General features: G+C 39.8%; 1 protein-coding gene across 6 annotated transcripts in view; it reads right to left on the bottom strand.

Moving 5' to 3' along the window:
• LOC148861857 (chloride channel protein CLC-d-like) overlaps positions 1-13,398 on the bottom strand; it is a 100,313-nt gene extending 86,915 nt beyond the window's left edge. For 5 of the 6 annotated variants that reach the window (XM_088940856.1, XM_088940853.1, XM_088940855.1 and 2 more), the window contains exons 1-5: positions 12,878-13,398; positions 12,709-12,781; positions 2,999-3,220; positions 2,871-2,917; positions 2,686-2,784 (exon numbers count right to left, since the gene is read on the bottom strand). In XM_088940856.1, coding sequence (XP_088796982.1) covers positions 2,686-2,784; positions 2,871-2,917; positions 2,999-3,220; positions 12,709-12,781; positions 12,878-13,057 — 621 coding nt within the window. In that variant the 5' untranslated portion in view covers positions 13,058-13,398. The remainder of the gene's footprint in view (positions 1-2,685; positions 2,785-2,870; positions 2,918-2,998; positions 3,221-12,708; positions 12,782-12,877) is intronic. The other variant, XM_088940854.1, reaches the window with a different exon arrangement.
• Between the last annotated feature and the right edge of the window lie 5,076 nt (positions 13,399-18,474).

The following is an 18,474-nucleotide window of genomic DNA, read 5'->3' as shown; positions in this document are numbered from 1 at the left end:
CCCTCATGCATCACATGAATGTTCCCAAACCCTTTTGGAGTGATACAGTGCTTACTTCTTGCTTCTTGATTAATCGGATGCCCACGTCTATGCTTGATGGTCATTCTCCATTTACTACCTTGTTTCCCACCTTGTCTCCGTTTCCTCTTTCTCCACGGGTATTTGGGTGTGTCTGCTTCATCCATAATCTGGGCCCCGGGCACGACAAGTTAGTTGCACGATCCCTAGTGCACCTTCCTTGGCTATTCTCGGACCCAGAAAGGGTATAAGTGTTACCATCCTAGTTCTCGACATTCCTTTGTGTGTGTTGATGTTACCTTCTTTGAGTCTACTCCGTTTTTCTTGGGGTCCGGTGATGCTTCTTCCTCCTCGTCACCTCCCCCTCTTCCACTTCTAGTTACTGATTTTGTTCCCCTTGTTCTAGCCGTGACCAAGTCCTTGCCTCCAGTGCCACCACCTGTTGAACGCCCACCTATCCGTCAAGTGTATACACATCGCCCACGTGTACCGGCTACTACTCCTCCAACTCCATCACCGTCGATAAATCCGGCAGTTGTCTCCACACCAGCCCCAAACCCAGTATCTGATCTTGATCTTCCCATTGCCATGCGGAAAGGTAAACGCACTTGCACCCTTCATCCTATTTCTAATCATGTTTCACTCACTCACCTTTCCACCTCCCATCGCCAGTTTATCTCTTTGTTATCCTCAATTGTTGTTCCTAAGGATGTCCAGGAAGCCCTTGCCTCTCCAGGGTGGTGCCGTGCAATGGAAGAAGAGCTCTCAACTCTACTTCATAATCATACTTGGGACATCACCGCTCTTCCTCCTAGGAAGCAAGCTGTCAGTTGCAAGTGGGTTTATATTGTTAAGTATTTGCCTGATGGTAGTGTTGAGCGCCTAAAGCTCGATTGATTGCAAAAGAGTACTCCCAAATCTATGGTATTGACTACATAGAGACCTCCCCAGTTGCTAAGATAGGGTCAATTCGTGTTGTGATCTCTCTTGCAGCTATGTATGATTGGCACCTATATCAGCTTGATATCAAGAATGCCTTTTTGCATGGTGATTTGCTCGAGGAGGTCTACATGGAGCAACCACCAAGGTTTGTTGCTCAGGGGGAGAATGGTAAGGTATGCAGACTAAAGAAGGCTATATATGGGCTTAAACAGTCTCCTCGAGCATGGTTTGGTAGGTTCAGTGAGGTGGTAAAAAAGTTTGGTATGAAACAGTGCCAAGTTGATCTTTCCGTCTTTAGTTATGATTCTCCGGCAGGAAAAATACTATTGGTGGTGTATGTAGACGATATTGTTATTACCGGGAATGATAAAATGGGCATTGACAGGTTGAAGACTTTTCTACAGGAACATTTTCAAACAAAGGATCTTGGTAAATTAAAATATTTCTTGGGGATAGAAGTAGCAAGGTCTAAGCACGGTATTAATTTGTGTCGGAGGAAATATGTGCTTGATTTGCTGGAGGAAACAGGTTTGAGTGTTAAACCAGCTGAAACACCTATGGAAACAAATACTAAGCTGAGCAGTGATATGGGTGAAGTGTTTGAAGACCCTAGCAGATACCGACGATTTGTAGGTAAACTGAACTACCTAACCATTACTCAACCAGATATTTCATTTGCGGTTAGTGTGGTAAGTCAGTTCATGCAGAAACCTCTAGTTCCTCATTGGAATGTGGTTCTAAGAATTGTGAGGTATTTAAAAGGGGCCCCTGGTCGTGGTTTGATATACAAAAGTGGTGGAACACTTGAAATAGAAGGGTATATTGATGTTGATTGGGCTGGTTCTATGTCTGATAGGCGGTCTACCACAGGTTATTGCACTTTTTTGGGGGGTAATCTGGTGACATGGAAAAGTAATAAGCAAACAGTCATGGCAAGAAACAGTGCAGAGGCAGAATATAGAGCTATGGCAAATACTATTTGTGAATTAGTGTGGCTAAGGAACCTTCTACAAGAGATAGGATGCAACATTAATACTCCAATGAAGCTCTATTGTGACAATCAGGTTGCAGTTCATATTTCTTCTAATCCGGTGTTTCATGAAAGAACCAAGCACATAGAGGTTGACTGTCACTTTGTGAGAGAGAAGGTGTTGAATGGAGTGATAGACACTGCATACGTTAATATAAGAAACCAGTGGGCAGACTTATTTACAAAAGGGTTGAGTCGGGGAAGAGTGGACTACATATGTAACAAGCTGGGATTATATGATATATACTCACCAGCTTGAGGGGGAGTGTTAGTGTAGGGGTATTTCTGTCTTTATATTTATGTTGAGAATGCTGATCTGTAATATTATATTAGAACTAGTGTCCTTCACTTAAATAAGGGCACATGTGTCTTTTCCATTATATTAATAATATAAAAACATGTCTAGCCGAATGGGAGAGCAACTTTCCCTAATTCGAACCAGACTTTTCTTCTCTCCTTTTCTCCTCCTTTCTCTCTCTCTCTTTCTTCCCTCTTTCTTCCTCTTTCTTCTTGGCTGTTATCAAACTAACAGAACTCAAAGGCAGGCCAAATTATAACAAAGTGTTCACTTATCTTAATAAGAATCTTAAATATGAATGCATTACTGTTAAAATGAGGAAACATGGCATGGTTTAATTATAAATGTCTGCAAAGTACCCAAATGAAGTTAAATTTTCCAACCAGGATACACTTACTTGTCCAAGAAGAGAAGCAATACAAGCACCAGTATGAACAAGAGGGCCTTCTTTGCCAAGGGCAAGGCCTCCTCCCACTGAACCAATGCTTCCAAATATCTGTAACGAAAAAATGCAAAAATTAGATTGATGAAAGTTAAAAGCAATAACAAATACAAAAGAGTGCAGAAAAAAAGTATCCACACCTTTCCGATCAAGGTTCTAAAAAGAAGGACACCATGTGTATCAATACCTGCACAGCTACCTGATTATCACTAATTTCTCAAAATAAAATACAATACTTAGAAATACTTTACCAATAAGCACAGCTTACCATTCAAATAACCCTTAATTTCAGGAATACCAGATCCTGCTGCTGCTGGGGCAAATTGTGTGACAATATATACAGAAGAAAAGACTAAAGCCAAGTTGATTAATATGTATACTATAAATCCTGCCAGGTATGAACTTTGTATAATAGAAAATGTTGCTGCAAACTTCCACCCAGCAAAGTTCTCCACAGCAAGATTGATGAACACAGCAGCTAATCCGGTGCCTGGAAGTAACCAATACCAGTTGGGATATGATTGAACAACCAGAAAAAGATCCAAGATAATAGCAGAAAAGAAATGTAACTATAAATTTAATCAACACAAATATTTGAACTTTTCCATCAGCAATTTAAATATTAGTCCAACAGCTTCACAACATACCTCACATATAACAAAGGTGCATCCTTAATTGTTCTGAGCAATTTAAATATTAAACATAGTTCAACAGCTTCACAGCATAGTTCAAAAACAATCTCTGAAAAAATAACACTTGGGAGGATTCACTGATGCATGTGAAGATCTAAATTTCTTCAAAATTTATTAAAAAAACTCAATGATTTCCCCAACCCAATTGAGCCTCATCCTATGGAGAGAAAAAATAAAAACGAAAAATGCAGAAAAATGAGAGAGAAAACTTTACAACTTTACCAAAGCCAAAGACTGCAGGCAGGGAATTAGGTTCTCTTCCTTTATTAAATTTCATAGAGAACATCTTGATGGCTTAAGCCAAGATTCAAGAGGAACTAATTACATCATACAAAAATTAACCAATTAGTTGCATCCTGATTTCTCAAGGACAATTTTGCCAATCCATTTTGGTAGCATAATCAGTGGTTCTCCATAATACTTTTGTCCTCTAAGAAAATAATACATTAAATACCAGTGGGGTGACGATTTCAGACCCAACCCTCCCATTACGTAGCGGGTTGGAAATGGATTGAATCACCCATTGGATCGACATAAATGGGTTGGGAGGGGCCAAGTCAGGCTGTGGGTACCCATCGGATTAACCATATATGAATGATACAAGTTTAGGTTGCCTCACCATTTTTTCATCAATTCTCATCGTCCCTTCATTTAAATGCAAATAACTCTTAATTAACTACTGTAATTAATTCTCAATCCATAATTAATGTATTTAACTTATGATTAATTGCTGGAAATAATTATTAACTCAAACTACTAATACCTAGCATTAACTCAACCTGTAATTAACAGTTGCAATTGATTATAAGTAAAGCAGGGTGGCAATGGTTGGGTTTGGCACAAATATGGTTCAACACATACCTGACCCAAATTAGCTTGAGTCCAACCTGGTCAAATTACTTAGCAGTTGAAACATTCAGTTTATAGAGCAATTGACAGGATTGACTGGTCTGACCAACAGGTCAAATATGCCAGACATGAGTCCAAACCTTGGATGGGCTGTACCCTGTGGAGCAATTGACAGGATTGAATTGGCCATCCATATCTGTTAGCCTCTGGAGAAGGATCATCGTGGATAAGTATGGGCTCACAAACCTTGGATGGGACTTGGGTCCCGGTCTAGTCCCATGGGGCTGTACCCTGTGGAGCAATATTGTCTGTGTCCTTCCTGATTTCTTGAAGGGCATGATGCAAGGTTGGAAAAGGTAATCACATCATGTTCTGGCTTGATAAATGGTGTGGGAACCTTGCTTTGAGTGAGAGGCTCCTCTCTCTTTTTTATATTGCACAGGACAAGGATTCTTTGGGTGAAGACTGCTTTGATTCAGTAGATGGTGAGATAATTTGTGGCCCTACTTTTAGAAGAAATCGCAATGGTTGAGAAATTGGTTCACTGACTGAGCTATTAAGTCTTATTCAAACTATCAACCCCAATCCTCAGTCTGATGTTGAAAGGATCTGATCTTGGGAATCTTGTAAGTTTTCATCTCAGTTCTTCTACAGCAACCTTGTGTCTAGAGAGGACAGAAATTTCCCTTGGGCTTTAATCTGAAATTACCACACGACCTCGAAAATAGCCTTCCTGGTTCAAACTGAAGATCTGGGTAAATGCCTAACTTCAGACTGGCTGCTCAGAAGGGAGATGCATCTTCCTAGTATCTTGTGGCCTTTGTGCAAAGAGGTCCCTGAATCCTCCAATCACCTCTTCATCCACTGCAGCTTTTCCCATCAGCTGTGAGAAATGGCTTGGTCTTGTGTTGGTGTTCGTTCTTGCCTACCTGAATCAGTCCTCCAGTTTCTGCAAGGGTGTACTCTGAAGGGTTCGAACACAAGGGACAAGCTGCTTTGGAGGATTTTTCCAACTGCCATCTTGTGGGCTCTTTGGAAGGAAAGGAACTTCCGAATTTTTGACAATAAAAGTTCTGATGTAGCTTCACTTAAGAACAAAATCATAGGTTTTCTGTTCTTGCTTAGGACAAAGAACTTTCAATGGTGTCCAGCTTTTATCTTTTTTGCAAGTTGGACCATTCTTTTACTGATTCCTTAGGTCTTTTTGTATATTCCCAATGTACAGGCTCTCATTGCACATGGGCTGATGTATTTGGTTTTTCTATCTAATGCATTGAAAGGTCTGTGGTGTTCGCGAGGGGATTTCAATGTGAAATTATTTTCTGAAGAAACTAATAATTCCCAACAAACCATCACAACTAGCACGACAAAGTTTAATAGCCTTATTGCCAATTGTGAGTTAAAGGAAATCCCACTGTTACAAGCTAGATCTACTTGGTCTAACATACAAGAAACTCCCTTGTGGTTGAAGTTGGACAGATTTATCTTTAATGTTGATTGGAAAAACTATTGGGGAAACTTGGTATCTAGAAATTTGCCTAAGGTAACCTCAGATCACTGTCCTATAAGAATAGGTGTGGAAGATTTTACCAGTGGACCTAGAACTTTTAGGTTTGAGAACATGTGGCTAACCCACCCAGACTTTGTGAATAAAGTGAAATTATGGTGGAATAAGGAATTGAAGGGGATAAAATGGAAAGGGGTAAGATTTCACAAGAAACTGCAAAGGCTAAGATCCAAAATAAAAGAATGGAATAGGAATCACTTTGGAAGACTTGAGGAGAAAAAAGTGGATCTAATCTCCAGAATAGAAGAGTTGGATGAAAGAGAAGCCCAAACTAGCATGGAGGAGGGTGAGAGAGATCTAAGGAGACAATTGAAGGACTTATAAGAGGTTTTACTGAGAGAAGAAATAAGCTGGAGATAGAAATCGAGGCATAGGTGGATCAAGGAAGAAAATGGAAATACTAAGTTTTTTCATGATGTGGCAAATGGGAGGAAGAGAAAGAACTTTGTGTCTAAGTTAGAGGTAGGGGGAGGTATAATCAAGAATTTAGGAAGATATTGTCAGGAAGTTTGTGGATCATTTTAAATCGATTTATAGAAGACCTTGGATAAGAGTTGGAAATGGAAGGGGTAGATTGGCCAAGATTGGATGAAGATCAGGTAAGGTGGCTGGAAAGAAATTTTGAGGAAGAAGAGATTAGGAAGGCAGTGTTCTTAATGGATAGATCCAAAGCTCCAGGCCCAGATGGTTTTACAACGGTCTTCTACCAAGATTGTTGAGACGTGATAAAAAATGATCTTTGTGAGGTTTTTAATGAGTTTGTAGATAAGTGTATAGTCAGCTAAGGCATTAATGGTACTTTCTTGGCTCTAATTCCAAAGAAATTTTATGCTATCCATCCTAAAAACTTCAAGCCAATTAGTTTGGTAACTAGTATTTATAAAATCCTAGCCAAGATCCTGTCTTTGAGGATTAAAGAAATCCTTCCCTTCATTATAGGACAATGTCGTTTGTGTGCAGTAAAGTTGTTTGGCTTTAATCTCTATTTAAGGACCTTGGTCATTCTATCCCCACACCTATTCCTCTGTATGCAGAAAACACCAGTGCTGTAAACATTGCTTCTAGCCCTATCTTTCATGAAAGGACGAAGCATATTGAGGTGGACTTCCACTTTATTCGAGACATATTTATTGCTAGCTCTATTTCTCTTCCTCATGTGGTCTCAAACTTGCAAATTGCTGACATCTTCACAAAAGCCATGACGAGATCCAGACATATATTTCTTGTGGGCAAACAAATGCTCATGCACTCGCATCAGTTTAAGGGGAGTGTGTATAATCTTGATGTTGTACCTTATTACTATAGTCCCTGATGTACACTGTCCTTTTTTTCTTTCTTGTATTTCCTTATATATATATATATATATATATATATATATTCTAGCTCTCTAGAATGGGGCGATTCATTCTAATTCACCCCTGACTTCTGGTGTTCTCATTCCCTTGTACGAACTGGTTATTATATATATAATTATATATATAATTATATATATATATATATATTATTCTAGCTCTCTAGAATGGGGCGATTCATTCTAATTCACCCCTGACTTCTGGTGTTCTCATTCCCTTGTACGAACTGGTTATGTGACATATGTGATAGAAACCTTTGCACCAGTTGTGAAGATTACAACAATTCGTGCTCTTCTAGCTTTATCTGTTGTCCAATCCTAGACTATCTGCCAGTTAGATGTGAAGAATGCCTTCCTTCATGGATAGCTAAAGGAAACAATCTACATGAAGCCTCCTCCTAGCTATTGCAGTGATCCTTCTTTGGTATGTCATTTGAAGAAATCTCTATATGGTTTGAAATAGGCTCCTCAGGCTCGGTTTGAGCATTTTTGAGATGTTTTTAGTTACTATTGGATATAGTCAGAGGTCCCCTGATCACTCTTTTTTTGTTAAGCGATGACCCTAAGATATTACTATTATCCTGTTATATGTTGATGATATGTTGTTGACCGGCAATGATCATGAAAGCTTTCAGGAGTTGAAGTCCTTACTTCATGATTCCTTCCACATGAAGGACTTGGGCCCTCTCACCTATTTTTTGGGCTTGGAAGTTCATCACAATAATCAGGGATACTTTGTTTGCCAGTAGAAATATGCTTCTGATCTAGTCAAACTTGTCGGCCTCGCTGACGAGAAACACGTTGAAACACCTCTAGAGCTGAATGTTAAATTATCTAAATCTGATTGCCAGTTGCTACCTGATGCTACCCTATATTGCCAGCTTATGGGATCTATTTTTTTATAAGTAAATGGCAAAAATTTTATTAAAAGAAAAGAAATTACAGATCAGGGTGATGAGACAGCACCCGAAAACAAAGAAAAACAAAAGAGCCTTCTATCAAATTAGATAAAAAGCTCTACACTACATACTTGATATCCCAAAATCTCTCCTAACCCACTCCCAAAATCCTCCTTTTTTTTGTTGACTGAATTCAGGAAGAATCAACACCCATTCTACCACTGATCTGCCCATAGCTGCAACCATCTTCTCCATGCTACAAGCCTTGTCTTCAAAAGTCCTCCTGTTCCTTTCCTTCCATATGTTCCAACATATTGCAAATGGGATACAACTCCATAGTAACCTCACTTTCTTGCACCCGGACAGCCTAGGCCATGTTGAAAAAATCTCAGCTGTTGTGGTTGGGTGAAATCCAGAGACCCTAAACATGGAAGTAAACACATTCCACAGGAATCTTGAGAAGTCACATGAGATGAATAGGTGAATCATGTTCTCCTCCTGCTCCTCACAAAGGCAGCATTTGGAAGCCATGTTAAAGCCTCTGGATTTCAAGTGATCGGCTGTCAAAATGCTGTCCATTGCTATCAGCCAAGCCAGAACTTCCACTCTTGGAGGAACTGGGTTTCCCCAAATGCCCTTAATGTGATTCACATCTGAGATAGATCTGCTGAGAGCCAGATAACATGACATTACTGTAAACTTTCCATTCTTGCACTCTTTCCACCAAAGCTTGTCTCTGAGCTGAATTGTAGGTTTTATATCCTCCAGTTTCTCCAAGAGAGAAATGCATTCTTCAACTTCTCTGTTCAATAAAGGCCTCCTGAATTTTGGACTCCAGATCAGCTGCTCTCCCCTCCTTTCATAGCAACCACTAATAGTGACTTCCACCTCTGTTAATCTATACAGTCTTAGACATAGGTAACAGAGCCTTCCCACCCCACACCACTACTACAAAGCTTGTTAGGTCCCTGAATTCCTTGTTGAAGGTCATGATCCCCTTCCACACACTCAGCCCATAGGAATCCCTCACCTTCTTTGATTCCCAACCAAATCTCACAACTCCATACTTCTCCGCCACAGCCCTCCTCCACAATGAATTCTCCTCCCCTCCTAAGCTGAACCTCCACAGCCACTTCCCCAACAAAGCCCTATTGAAAATTTCCACTCTCCTTATCCCTAGCCCTCCCCTCTCCTTTGGCCTGCACACCCTATCCCAGCTTACCAAATGAAATTTTCTTCCCACTCCTCCCCCTCTCACCCCCTCCCAAAGAAAATCCTTTGGAGCTTCTCAATCCTATCTGCCACCTTAGGTGGAATTTTCAGCAAAGATAGGTAGTATGTCGGAAGACCGGAAAGAACACTTCTAGTGTCACCCTTCCCCCCCTCCCAAAGATAAATACTTGGCTTTCCACCCATCTAACCTCTTTTCAACCCTTTCCAAGAGTGGTTTCCAAAGGTTCTCTGACTTCACTGCACCACCAATTGGTAATCCCAAGTATGTAAATGGGAGCTCACCAATTCCGCACTCCATGACATCAGCACACTCCATCAACACTTCACTCCCAACTTCCCCAACTGCAATTGTTGTGCTTTTGGATAGACTTATCTTCAGCCCTGACTGCATCTCAAAACTTGCCAAGATTGCCCTCAAGTTTAGAATCTGTTCTACCTTTGCTACCAGGAAGATTAGAGTGTCATCTGCATACTGTAGGTGAGATATGATAGGTCCATCGCTGCCCACCTTGAAACCCTCTATCAGCCCCACTTGACCACTCCTTTCTAATAACAAGACCCCTAGAAGCCTGAAAGAATTCTGATGAGATTCCATTCAGCAGAATTGAGAAAGATACAGTAGACATGCATGCAAACATCCAGGCCCTCCACTTCTCCCCAAACCCTATAAAGCTTTGAATTTCTTCTAGGAATCCCCACACCACATGGTCATAAGCCTTCTCAAAATCAATTTTACAAATCAAACCTGATCTACCACTTCTTAAGCATGAATCAATGCATTCACTAGCCACTAACACCTCATCCAGTATTTGTCTCCCTTCTACAAAAGCCATTTGAGCTTCCCCTACCACCTCATGCAACACACACCTCCATCTCACCATGACTCGTCCTAATACTTCACATGCTGTTTAGGTTGTTAGCTTGTCTCTACTCCTTGTTAGCCTCGTATAGCTATTGTCCATCGCACTATTCGCTATGTCAGAGGCATAATTTCTCAGGGGCTGTTCTTCTCCTCCTCACCCATTCAGTTGAGAGCATATGTTAATACAAATCGTCTGGTTGCCCTAACACTTGTAGATCTACTTCTAGATGGTGTGTTTTTATGGGTAATTTTCTTATCTCCAGGAAGTATAAGAAGCAGCAGATTGTCTCCAAATCTTCCACTGAAGCCGAGTATAGAGCTATATCTTCAATTTGCAGTGAGATTGTTTAGCTACAATCTCCCTTTGCAAACCTTGGTAATTCACTTCCTACTCCTATTCCTCTCTATGCAGACAATACAAGTGCTATCAAAATTGCATCTAACCCTGTCTTTCATGAGAGGACTAAGCACATCAAAGTGGATTGTCATTTCATTAGAGACCTTTTCACTACTGGATCTATCTCATGTGGCCTCGGACATGCAAACTGTTGATATCTTCACTAAGGTCATGACTAGAGCTCTACATTTCTTTCTTGTAGACAAACCGATGCTTATATCTATACATCAGTTTGAGGGGGAGTGTGGAGACTGTAAGACTTAATGTACCTTATTAGTATAGTCCCTATTGTACATTTCATTGTTTATGTTTATATGTATTCTTTTATTTTTTTATCTTTCTGCCCCACATGGGCATTCTTGTAATTGTGCATTCACTTTAATATATAAGTGACTCTTTGAAGTGGAGGTCAATTATTCTAGACACTCCTAAGTCTCTTGTACTCTCCTTTTTGTTCAGCCAAGAAGGTTTACATTACCATTTGTAACATTTTCTCATCTCTCTTTTCTTCAACTTCTAAAGTCCATCCTCTTGCTAGGCCTTTTATTATGGATAACTATGATTTAATGTATAAATTTTCAAAAATAAAAGAAAAAAAGAATGAGGACTTCTACTCACAAGTTTGTTTAACAATTTTAGCCTCAATGCAATATCACATTCAATACTATTATTTATAATATTTTCCCATCTCTCTCTCTTCTCTTCAACTTCTGAACTCCACCCTTTGCTATGCCTTCTATAGTGGACAACTATGATCCAATGAATATATTTCCTAAAAATAAGAAAAGAATAAGGCCCTTTATTTGGTTGTACGTGGAGGGCTTAACTAGTCAATTTGCATGGGGTCATGGGCTTAACTAGTCAACTTGCATGGGGCGATGGGTTTAATTAGTGAACTTGCATTTTGTGATTTAAAGATACAACTAAGAAACTTAGATTGAGAGGATCATCAATAGGAAGATGCAGCCTTCAGATGCAATCAAGGAGAGCATAATAGTATGAATGTTGCATTGGGTCAAAGCCCTTGATAATTTTGCATCTTTGTCTATTAATGGCATCTGTAGAGAGTGGCATTGGAAGTGTATTCCTAGCATCATGAAGCCCACCTATTACCCATCGATTCAAACTAAACTTTGATGGATGCAACTTCAGTAATCCAGGACCTTTGGGAATTCAAGTAATGCTGAGATATGAGCAAGGAACCATTTTAGCAATATTCTTGGAAGCCAATAGGAGCCAGTGCATCGACAAAGAGCAGAACTACTAGCTGCTCCACAGAGCCTTAGGATGGTTAGGACATTGGATTACTTGAGCTTAGTGGGTCAGAGGGGATTCTAGGGTAGTTATAAGCTAGCTGAAAAATGAAAAACCAGTAATGTGTTAGTGCGGAAACAACATGAAAGGAAAAAAAAATACTTGATGAAGCAAGAATGCAATGGACATCACACTCTCTTGGATTCAAAGATAGCAAATAGAGTATCTGGTTTACTAGAAAAAAAAAGGAATAAGCAGGGGTTGGTTTGGAGTAACTAATAATGTAAACTAGAAGTTGGGTTAGGTAGCTTTTTGATGGTCTAATATTTTTGGCTGACTGCTATGCATAATTGATTCTTTATACACAACCAATAGAACTTTACCGCTACCAATCAGAAAAGAAAAGAAGAAAAAAAAAAACATAGATTATATTTATTCCATAAAATTATTCCTACAAATTTTAACGAACTGAAAGAGAAACAATAGAACTCTAGTTGTAATACTATGCTTTGACATTACAGTAATATTGAATTAAAAATATAAAAAAAAAAAAAGACATTATAGTATAACCACCCGCCCAGGAAATTCCTGGGAGAGGCAAATTTTGATTCTAGCTAATCTATTCTGTCAGCAAGAACATTAACATCATTGAACTATAATAATCCCAATCAGGGCAATTCCCATGAGAAGCAGAATTGGGTTACCGAATTTAACATTATACTAGTTAAGATCTTTTGGGACTTAACAAATGAAATTCCACGTACAAGGAAGTTCAAGGCAACATTTTATGCAAGGCACTTATATAACCACTCAAATTAAATAAAACAAAAATTATCACAAGAACACGGCTAGAGAGATATCCCTATCATCTTACCGATTCCAATGAGCAATGCAAAGAACCATTTCACCGCAACATAACATCCAATATATAGCCTTCCCCTTTGCGCCTGTTTCGAAATACAAAGAAAAGATCAGGGAAAACAGCACAAATTTCAGAACAATTTCTATCTCACGAATCTCCACAGAAACCCAAGAAACATAACCTGTTGTTTCCTATAGGCGTAATTCTCGATAACTTCATAATCGAGACTCTCGACGTTGGTGCCATTACGCTTCCTCGATAATTCCACTCCATCTTGTTCTTCAGCTTCCTCCGAGCTTGGCAGTCGAGACCAGACATGCTTCACCTTCTCAATACCGTTCTGGAAATGGTTCGACGGCATGATTTACACTCCAGAGTCCTCCCACGTAGAAGAACAGCCGAGAGCCAACCACGAGGACAATACCTTCGATTGGCAGAAAACCCTAAGCAGCTGATTCTCGTCCAGAAATTGTTCCCGGTCCGTACAACATTACATTGGTTCTTACCACCTATAGATAAAAGTTAGAATTGCGGATTTCAGATGGAAGAAACATTATATCGATTCGGCAGAAATTTCAGAATCAGAGACTGTTCATTGGAAGAGAACCGTTTTTAGAATTCAGGAAGAGAGGAAAAGAAGAATTTGTGACCCCAACAACGAAAGGTCAGAATTGAGTTGGGCGGGGCTGACACCTGACAGTTGAAGGAAATTGACTGTATGATCCCATTGACGTTCATATTCGAATCGAATCTCATCCGTCAGCTTCATTTCGGATTCGCGAATCAAATTTTTTTCAGGAAATTATATTTTATTAACAAAATAAACTAAAATTGACTAATATTACATACCATTGACAAGATGAAACGAAAATAACTTGTATGAAGCTTAGACCCATAATTTTATTAATAGAAATTAGAAACAATATAAATTTTACGTATATATAGGACAATACATATAAACTAAATCGAATCGAATTATTTATGAATCCATATTTGTGCACTATGTATATGTATGAATCCATATTCGATCCAATTGTAAATAGACCGATCCAATTCAAGTTCGAATAGGTTTAATTTGCAGAATTGCAGCCCTAATAACGCATTAATGCAAGTTTCACTTTCTCTCCTATATGGACCATGTCGTATTACGAATTTACGATCATGTGACGAATCGTGCAATGAAAATGGATGATGGGAAATATTAAGGCCCATGGGCCCTGTTAAATCATTATGGAGTCTTGACTCCATGACCTCTAAACCCATGACCCTAAACTGATGAGGCATGGCCCACCCCACAATGATTTGTTACAACGGTTCTACAACCCACTAGTTGCTCTATAAAATGTGGTGTGGGGTGATCCACAACAACGTGTATTATGTTTTCTTTTTTTTTTTTTTTTTGTAAAATAAGGTTATGTTTGGTTTGAAGGAAAAAGTAGGGAAAGGTAGGGAAACCTTTATAAATCTTGTATAAGTTTCCCTACGTTTTCTTACACTTTCCTTCAAACCAAACATAGTATTCACAATTTTTTTTTGGATATCATGTCTTTCTGGTATCATAGTGAACCCTTTTTGAAAGAAAAAATTTTTGTACAACACACAATTTAAGTTTATATCTAAGACCATTAGTCAATAATTGACAATCTGTTTTTCAAAAAAAAATCAATAATCCAGAAAATGGAAGAAACAAAAAAAAAAACACTAGGAACTAAAATGTTTAGCACAAAATAAAAAACAATGCAAACCTACATCTCAGGAAAAAAACACGTACAATACTTCGTGATGTGGCGGTTTTCGGCCACGTACCAATGTTTTGTGATGTAAAATTTTTTGGCAAAGTACCTCGTTATTCGACCCAGTGGTGGCGTGCCTTAGTGACGAGCCACTTGGTGGCGAACTCCCTGGGGGAGAACTGCTTGGTGACGAACTGCTTGGTGGCGAACTGCCTGGTGGTGAACTCCCTGGTGGCGAACTGCCTGGGGGCGAACTGCCTTGGTGGCGAACTGCCTGGGGGCGAACTGCCTTGGTGGCAAACTGCCTGGGGGCGAACTGCCTTGGTGGCGAACTGCTTGGTAGCGAACTCCCTGGTGGCGAACTGCCTAGGGGCGAACTGCCTGGTGGCGAACTCCCTGGTGGCGAACTGCCTGGGGGTGAACTGCCTGGTGGCGAACTGCCTAGTGGCGAACCGCCTTGGTGGCGAACTGCCTTGGTGGCGAACTGCCTGGGGGCGAACTGCCTGGTGGCGAACTCCCTACTAGGCGGCCGATGCCTTAGAGAATGTTGGAGCTCCCTGGTGCGGCGCAATCCGACTGCCCTCAACATGAGGTGGTCTTCTTTCCTTTGTAGGCTGCGGGAGATGAGGGACCTGCGAGAACTTCATCTTTTCCTCCTCTTTGTAGGTGGCGGGAGCTGAGAGACCTGCGAGAACTCCATCTTTTCCTCCTCTTTGTAGGTGGCAGGAGCTAAGGGACCTCCGAGAACTCCATCTTTTCCTCCTCCTTGCAGGTGGCGGGAGCTGAGGGACCTCCGAGAACTCCATCTTTTCCTCCTCCTTGTAGGTGGCGGGAGCTGAGGGACCTCCAAGAACTCCATCTCTTCCTCCTCCTTGTAGGTGGCGGGAGCTAAGGGACTTCCGAGAACTGCATCTTTTCCTCCTCTTCGTAGGTGGCGGGAGCTGAAGGACCTACAAGAACTGAATCAGAGGTCCCGGGGGTATTTTCCCAGTGGGGGCTCTCCGATGCTTAAGTTAGCACTCTTATTGTAGAGAGCTTTGAAGATGATATGAGAGAGCTAGAGAGCAGGGTTACTTCCCTTTATTTTTCATCCCCGTCCCCTTTGGGGGGTGAGGTCTTTATATACCGAAGTCCTCGCGGGTTAGGTGGGTGAAAAGCCTCCAAACGGTAAGACTCGTCGCATCCTGTCAAAACCGGGGTACGGTGGTGAATTCCTCGAGGTCGTCAGGCTGGCGCTTGTGTCAGGCGGCCAGGTCGGTGCCTGGGCCGGGTTGTCAGAGGGGTGCCTACGTCAGTCGGCGGTCAGTGTCGAGGCCAGGTCGTCAGGTCGGCGCCTGTGTCAGTCGGCGGGTCAGTGTCTAGATTAGGTCGTCAAGCTGGCGCCTGTGTCAGTCGGCGGGTCAGTGTCTAGGCCAGGTTCGTCGGTGGGCGCCTTGGCCGGATCATGCGCTAGGCTGGTCCAGGTCGGCCAGGTCGCGCAAGCCGTGCGCAGTTCGCGCAGGCCACGTGCGCGCCGTGCAGGTCGCACAGGCGCGCGTCAGGCTGCATGCATGTCGCGCCAGGGCGGCCAAACTGGTGCTCGGGTGGGTCACCAACTTCATAAGTTTATTGGTTGGGTGTTTTCCTAGTTGTCACGAGGTGCCATGTGTCACAATTTCACTGGAGGGCCAAATCTGCCCTCATCACTTCGCAATAAGGGGTGTCGGTGGTATTCGAAAATCCGATTTCAAATTCGATATTCGACATAATTGAATCAATTCAGATAATTCGAATATCTAATTGGTCGAATTTGAATATCCTATTCTTACCGAATAGTTAACTAGATTCGAATTCAGATATGGCTTGATTCGATTCGATAAATATCTGAATTCGATCGATTATTTAATTCTTATATATAATATACAAAATATTTTATATAATATATATAATAATTAAGTTATATAAATAATTTATATATTTATATACTTTATATCAATAAAAATATTTATTTTATATATTTATTAATTATCTAAAATAATTAATTAATCGAATCGAATATTCGAATATTTAATCAGATTTGAATTTGAATATTAATTCTTAATATCTGTCGGATATCGAATTTTCTAATCGAATTCGAATTTGGGTATTGCCTGATCTGATTCAAATTCAACCCACTTACACCCTTACTCGCAATGTGCGGCTGCAGTGGCCCCGTCGGGACAGGTTGGGAGTGCTTTTGTTGGTAGCAGATCTGAATCTATACCACTTTGCAAAAGGGTGACAAACAAAAGAGAAAATCATTATAACTCATTACCTAAGAGTAATTATTAGAGATTCCATGAATTATAAAATATTATGGTCCTATTTGTATGGGCCTCCTTGTAATGGATGAAGAGCAAACTAAAACAAAGAAGGAAAAAAAAAACGAAAAACTCATGTTGGCTTTGGGAGATAACTAGGTTTCTTTCTTTTAACATTTATTTTTTATTATTATATTTGTATATATGTGTGATAATGGGCTACACGAGGGGCAACCCTCTCGTTACAACCAGTTAGTAGGGCTGAGCAAGAAAAACCGAAAAACCAAACCAAATAAAAAACCAATCAAAACCAAACCAACCGGTTTAGTAACCTTTTGGTTTGGTATTCTTAAAAGACCAAAGGTACCAGTTCGGTTTCGGCTAACCAATATAGAAAACTGGTAGTTAATTGAACCAACTGGTATACATATATTCCTATATATTTTTTATGTATTTATGTATATTATATATATTTTATATATTTTATATATAATGAATTAATAAATACACATTATATATAAATATATAAATTTATAATATATAATATATTATTTATTACTTAAAATATAACATTATATATATTTAGTTTTTTATTATATAATTATATATTTATAATATATACTGTAAAAACAAAAAACCAAAAAACTAACGAAATGAACCGCCGGTTAACCTATCGGCTTTGGTTCAATTTTAGTTACCATTTTCCATAAACCAGTAGTACCAGTTTGGTTTCAAAAATAGGCCCATGATTCGTTTAGCCGAACTATAAGCATCCCTACCGGTTAGAGACCTTTTACACACTACAGTTATGCTCCCAATAAAAGATAAAACTAAGGGATTGTTTGGTTTATACAGAAATTGGAATAAACTGAAATGAAATTTCATTCCCAAGGGAGGGGTGGGAATGGCCATTCCAGCAGGAATGGAAATGGGATTCCAGTTCCCTCAACCAAATAGTTGGACCCATTCCGATTCAGATCCCAGACCCCTAAACAGGCCCTAAGATATTTAAGAGGTTGAAAGCTCCTTAATGGTTGAAGCTTAAGTGGAGTTCACTACCATAAGCTCGGTAAACTCAATTTGAAGGTGCGCTTCCTTTTTGCACTATTATGAATATGAAATTTAAGGGAAACAAAAATTGGATTCAAATCAGCTACTCCTATGAGAATAGGATTGACTATGAATTTGAGACATGGAACATGATTTCACAAAATTCATACAATTTTTCTATGTAAAAACTTGTACATGAAAGAAGGTTTTCACTCAGCATGGTGTATTCAATATATTGGTAGGAGAAAAACCAACTTGATATTTTTTTTAAGGGCCAAGAGATGTAATTAGATATGGACTTAACTTTTGGCATTTTTCTTTGAATAAAGTGATCACTCTCATACTAAAACTCACTTTTATAGTAGTTTATCATAATAGAAAAAAGACATAAATAGGAGTGCAATTTGGGATTGAATTGGACTTGATCTATCTGCAATGGATTTATATTAGACTGGATTGAATTGGACCCAATCTGGTTCAATTGACACCCTTAATTGTGAGCAACTTGATTTGCGGTCAATATTTCCACGTTAAGTGCTGTCCATAGGAAAATGACAAATCAACAAACTTTTGTCAACATCGTGAAAAAATCAAAACCTTTTGCTCTAGCTCTCTGGATGTAGCTTGTAGGCAGAATAAGGAATAACGCGGTTGAAGCAGATTTTGGTTGGCATGATTTAGGATCTTTGATTCGTTGTAGCAGGATCTGGGATCAA

This window comes from Nelumbo lutea, chromosome 4 (genome assembly GCF_056320005.1).
Source record: "Nelumbo lutea isolate HS-2025 chromosome 4, American lotus-T2T, whole genome shotgun sequence".
Lineage (NCBI taxonomy): Eukaryota > Viridiplantae > Streptophyta > Magnoliopsida > Proteales > Nelumbonaceae > Nelumbo > Nelumbo lutea.
This window is presented reverse-complemented; position numbering and strand designations above follow the sequence as displayed.